The sequence below is a fragment of the Mus pahari genome, chromosome 11 (assembly GCF_900095145.1).
Source record: "Mus pahari chromosome 11, PAHARI_EIJ_v1.1, whole genome shotgun sequence".
Lineage (NCBI taxonomy): Eukaryota > Metazoa > Chordata > Mammalia > Rodentia > Muridae > Mus > Mus pahari.
The window spans coordinates 29,780,429-29,785,419 of record NC_034600.1 but is presented as its reverse complement, the minus strand read 5'-3'; the positions used below and the strand labels follow the sequence as shown (position 1 = coordinate 29,785,419).

The window sequence follows — 4,991 nt, the reverse complement described above, 5'->3', positions numbered from 1 at the left end:
TCACTTTTAAGGCTTGGGTGTATCTGGTGGCATGTCTGAGATCCCGCTTCGCTGCTCACACTCTGCCGGGAAACCTTGGGCCTTCGGAGGCTGAGTGTTGAGCAGTTGCTTGGAAACCTCTGAGCATCTTTATCATTCCTGTAGCTACCCATCTGTGCACTGTCCACTGGGAGCTGCACCAAGGGCTGCAGGCTGCTGCTCTGTGAGCTTCGATGCTTCCAACGGCAGAGAGCTCCAGGGTCCCAGAGGACCTTCAACATGTCCAGAAGGATCTCAGTAGTCTAATGGAGAAGGCCTTGACCTGGCCCAGCTGGACCCCTTCTTCCTCTGGGCCTCAGAGCTTTGAAGACCACTGAAGAGAGATAGCTGCAGATTACTACCCAGAGACAGGGCTTCTCTGTGTAGCCCTGGCTATCTTAAAAGATAAACTCTAGGGACTTGGTGCCCATAGCTGCCATCACTCAATAGTTCCCTGGGGATCGAAGAGAACCTCACCATTCATATAGAGTGGGTGTTCAGCCCGGTGAAGGGGCCAGAGGATATGAGCCTTTCCTCAAGGTACTAGAGGAGCATGAAGCTCCCCTGTTTGCCACACAAGCAGAGGGAGAGGTCCTCTAATTAGAGGGGGAAGGAGGTGGGCAGAGGACAGAGCAGGCTCATGAGTGTCATATAGAGAGCTGGGGACCAGGGTGTTAAATGCACATGTTGGTGTGACTTGTCAAAGACTAGACAATTGGGGGCAGACATCTAATAATGAATGCTGTATTTATTTTCCACCAATAATTAAACTTCCCCAAACCTAAAGCCAATGTCTAGAGGCTTCAGATAAGTCCCGGTTGCAGCTGCTGTAATGTAGTGTAGCTATGGGCTGGCTTTGCTTGCGTTATTTTCTGATTTTCATGGTCACCCTAGGTGGGAGGTGCTGCCATCAACAGAATATGATAAAGTAATGGAGGCTCAGGAGGGGTGAATTGTGTACCTAAGACAGCCCACTGAGAGGGCAGCAGAGTGGAGCCTCTCCAGTGACCAGTGTTCCCATCAAGGTTTTGGTTTAGGGTTTTAATTCTCTATTTGCATATGTTCACACACCTTATCATAGTCCCCTTAGAAGACAGTGGCTGTGTGTTCCCCGGTGCTGGCACATATGATGTGTGAGCCTTTCCATGTAGAGCCTTTTCACTGACAAAGGCAGTGACAGCAGACACCAGGCTGTCTTAAGGTTTCAGCCAGTTCTAAGAAAAATAAGGGATAAGGGGCTGGCAAGATGCTCAGTGGGCCCAAGGGTTTGCTGCCAAGCCAATGACCTGAGTTCAATCCTGGGGACCTACATGGTAGAAGAACCAACTCTTGAAAGCTGTCCTCTAACCTCCACACATGCCCCATGATACACTCCCACCCCCTACCCACGTCCCACACAGAGTTTTGAAAAGAAAATATATGGGGTAAGGAAGGACACCAGATTTATAAAACAGAACTGGCAGGTGTGGAGGCACACATCTTTAATCCCAGCACTTGGGAGGCAGAGGTGGGCAGATGTCTGTGAGTTCTAGGCCAGCTGGGACTACTACATAGAGAGAACCTGTCTCAAGGACAGCAGCGACAACAAAGTAAAATACAGGCGACAGCTCCTACTCTGGGCTGACGCTCCTGGGAGCACGACACTCAGAAAAGCTCAGTGCTTAGGACTGACACATTTTCATCAGGTCCCCTCATGATCTCGCTCTCTCTCTTTCCAGCAGGACCCCAACTTCTGAGAACCAGGGAGCAGCCTCTGAGAGAGAACGGGAGCTCATATACACCATCTCTGGGCAGGGTTCATCCTCAGAGAGATCACACACTGGACATCTTCCATTGGACCTGCCCCCTAGATATGAAGAAAAAGAAACTGCCCCAGCCACACCCTTGGGTGCCCCTTCTGAGCCGTCCCCGCCGTGAGCTATGGACTCTAGCACAGTTTTATATATATATCAAGGATTGCTATTTTATTTAATTTGTTTTTTAATAAAACATACAATACCATTGGCTGCGTTCCCATTTTTCTGCTATAGCATCAAAAGGAAGTGAGCAGTGTTTCAGGTTAGACCCTGTTGTCTGTGCTTCAGACCACAGGGGAGGTAGGGCGTGATCCTGCCAGGCACCACCACAGACTATTGAGACCTACAATGCTAGGCGCTGCTGGCCTTGTCTGTACTAGTGGATAAGGAACCAGAGGCTTAGAGAAGCTAATGGATGTCTTCAAGGTCGCAGGACTTCTAACGAAGAAGCTGTGAATGTGTATGTGTGTATGTGTGTGTATGTGTGTGTATGTGTATGTATGTGTGCATACATGTGTGTATGTGTATGTATGTGTGCATACATGTGTGTATGTGTGTGTACGTGTGTATGAGTGTGTATATGTGTGTGTACGTGTACATGTGTTTATGTATGTGTGTATATGTGTGTGTACATGTGTGTATGTGTGTGCATATGTGTATGTATATGTATGTTTATGTGTGTATGTATATGTATGTGTGTATGTGTGTATATGTATGTATGTGTATGTGCATATGTGTTTATGTGAGTGTATGTGTGTGTATGTGTGTATGTGTGTGTGTGTGCCTCCTCCTTCTCAGCCCTTCCCTCTCCCCTTTTCCCATTTCCCATACCCTCTCCTCTTCTTTGGGAGCCTCAAGGCCTCACAGCACACTGAACCCTCTGAATAAACCAGCATGTGATTTCTTTTGTTCTGCTTTAGTTTTGAGACAGGATTTTGCTCTGTTGCCCAGGCTAGCTTTGAACTTGTTCTTCTCATGTCTTAGCCTTCAGAGTTCTGAAGGGATTATAGCTCTGTCTCTGTCTCTGTCTCTGTCTCTGTCTCTCTCTCTCTCTCCTCCATAAACTACAAACCCTGCAAGACTTGGTGTGATCTAGCAGTCAAGTGTCTGATGATCGAGGGCAGGGGCGTGGGCCTGGGCAGTTTGTCTGCCTTACTGATTGGTCATCTGTGAATTGCCACTGTGATAAATCAGGGTGGCTTTTGGGGCCAAAGGTTGTAATCTGTTTTTAAATTGGGCATTTATTGGATTGAACTGCTCTTAAAAGTCTGTGCTTTTTTTTTTCCTCCTGTAAAGTTAATTATTCACATTTTAAAATTAGAGCAAAGTACACATTATTGTCACTTCCTTCTGGGGTTATTTGTTTAAAGTGGCCAAGCTGAGACTTCTAGGTAGAATTGCTCCAGTTATGACTCTTCATTTATAACCCAGAGCCTGTTTACTGGCTCAGAGTTGGGTTTTGTGACCGAGGGCTTTGTTTTTATGTGGTTGTAAAGCGAAGCAAACGGTTCGGAATGGTCAGGAGTAAGTGTGACCTTGTGGTCATGGCGGTCTGTTCTAACCCGTCAGCTCTGCGGTCTTCAGGAGCTTGGGGAGTGGAGCCAGAGGCTACGGCCTCCCAGCAGAGGCCTGGGCTTTGTGAGCATGCTACTGCAGAACTTGGATGGCCTGAGGGAGAGTTGGGCTGGATCATGTCACAGACACATGGACAAGTGGCTGAGGTGACTATCTAACATATCAAGGTGGACCTGGCTGCCCGGTTCTCCCAGCATTCCAGTCCCTACCAGTTACAGCAATGGCTGGCATATCCCGCCCTCTACCCCAAACTCTCCAGCCCAGGGGCTGGGCTCTCCTAGAGGCTCCTCCTTACATAATCCTGCCATTCTGATTACCTACCCATCTGCCTACCCTTTACCCTCCTGGCTCCTCCTTCCCCACCTCCAGACTCCATGGACTGGCTCAGCCTCATCTTCACTTTGGACTTTCCCCTTTATCCACAATAAAGCCTTTACCTCCTCCGTACCTAGGAGCAGCCACATCCTTCCTGTTTTATTTCTGTTTTTCATTCAACAGAAGGAATCATCTTATGGTGGTGGTGACGACAACAATGACGATGATGATGGTGATGGTGATAGTGATGATGATGATAATTTAATTCTGGTGCTATGGACTGAACCCTGTGCCTGGTGCATGGTATGCAAGTGCTCTATGAATCACATGCCCACCCTAAGTGAGCCATTTTAAACTGAAAACTCATTAACATTTAATTCACATCCCACACTCTACTCACCACTTCCTTCCCCTGTGACAAAGGCTCATGAAACAGTCATTCCTTATTTCCCCCTTCCATATCCTCGCTCCCAGCTCCTCGCAACACCCTATCTGCTTTCTGCCACTCTGGATTTATCAGCTTTGGATATTTCATACGAGTAGAATCATACAATGCAACCTTTTATGCTGGACGTCTTTTATTTAGTACCCTTTGAGGGTCATCCGTGTGATAGCATATATCACCACTTCATTCCTTTTTTGTGGTCAAGTAATATTTCACCGTATGGATATACCACAGTATATCTATCCATTTATCTGCTGACATACCACTTCACCCTACTACTAGCAAGGTATGAGTATTCAAGGTTTTCCATATCCTCACCAACACTTGTTTTCCTTTCTGAAAAATTAGACTGTAACTTTCTGACATGACTATTGCAGTGAATTGTGGCGGGACTGCTTTGTACTCCTGGCTGGTTGCACATGTACATCCACCCAGGAACTATCTGGCATCCACGAATGAAAAACACACACACATACACACACACACACACACACACACACACACACACAGCAGTTAATTTTAAAATACCTTGGCTACCTCAAAGGTTGGGCACTCCTAAACCTTCCCCTGCCACTCTAGGTCCAATGGTCACTTCCCCGAAAACTCACATGGCTGGTTGGCTTTATCTCCTGCCACTACTGCATCTGCTTCTGCCCGAGTCTCCCAATTCTCCCTGTATCTTACCCTCGAAACTCTCAGTGTTCCATCCCAAGCCCAGCCGTTGGCCACTGACATCTTTATTGATAGAACAAAAGCCAATTGGGGACCAGGACCTTCAGCATCTGGATGTGCAGATTCAAAGCATTAGCACCAATCTCCAACACATGACACACAGTAGTAAC

At 47.2% G+C, this 4,991-nt stretch overlaps 1 protein-coding gene across 2 annotated transcripts in view; it reads left to right on the top strand.

Annotated features, from left to right (window-relative positions):
- Positions 1-2,019, top strand: part of Tmem171 (transmembrane protein 171) — a 9,626-nt gene extending 7,607 nt beyond the window's left edge. Inside the window, exon 4 of one of the 2 annotated variants that reach the window (XM_021208815.2) lies at positions 1,740-2,019. In XM_021208815.2, the coding sequence (XP_021064474.1) occupies positions 1,740-1,935 (196 nt within the window). In that variant the 3' untranslated portion in view covers positions 1,936-2,019. Of the gene's footprint in view, positions 1-1,736 lie in introns of both variants that reach the window. The other variant, XM_021208813.2, reaches the window with a different exon arrangement.
- The last annotated feature ends 2,972 nt before the right edge of the window (positions 2,020-4,991 follow it).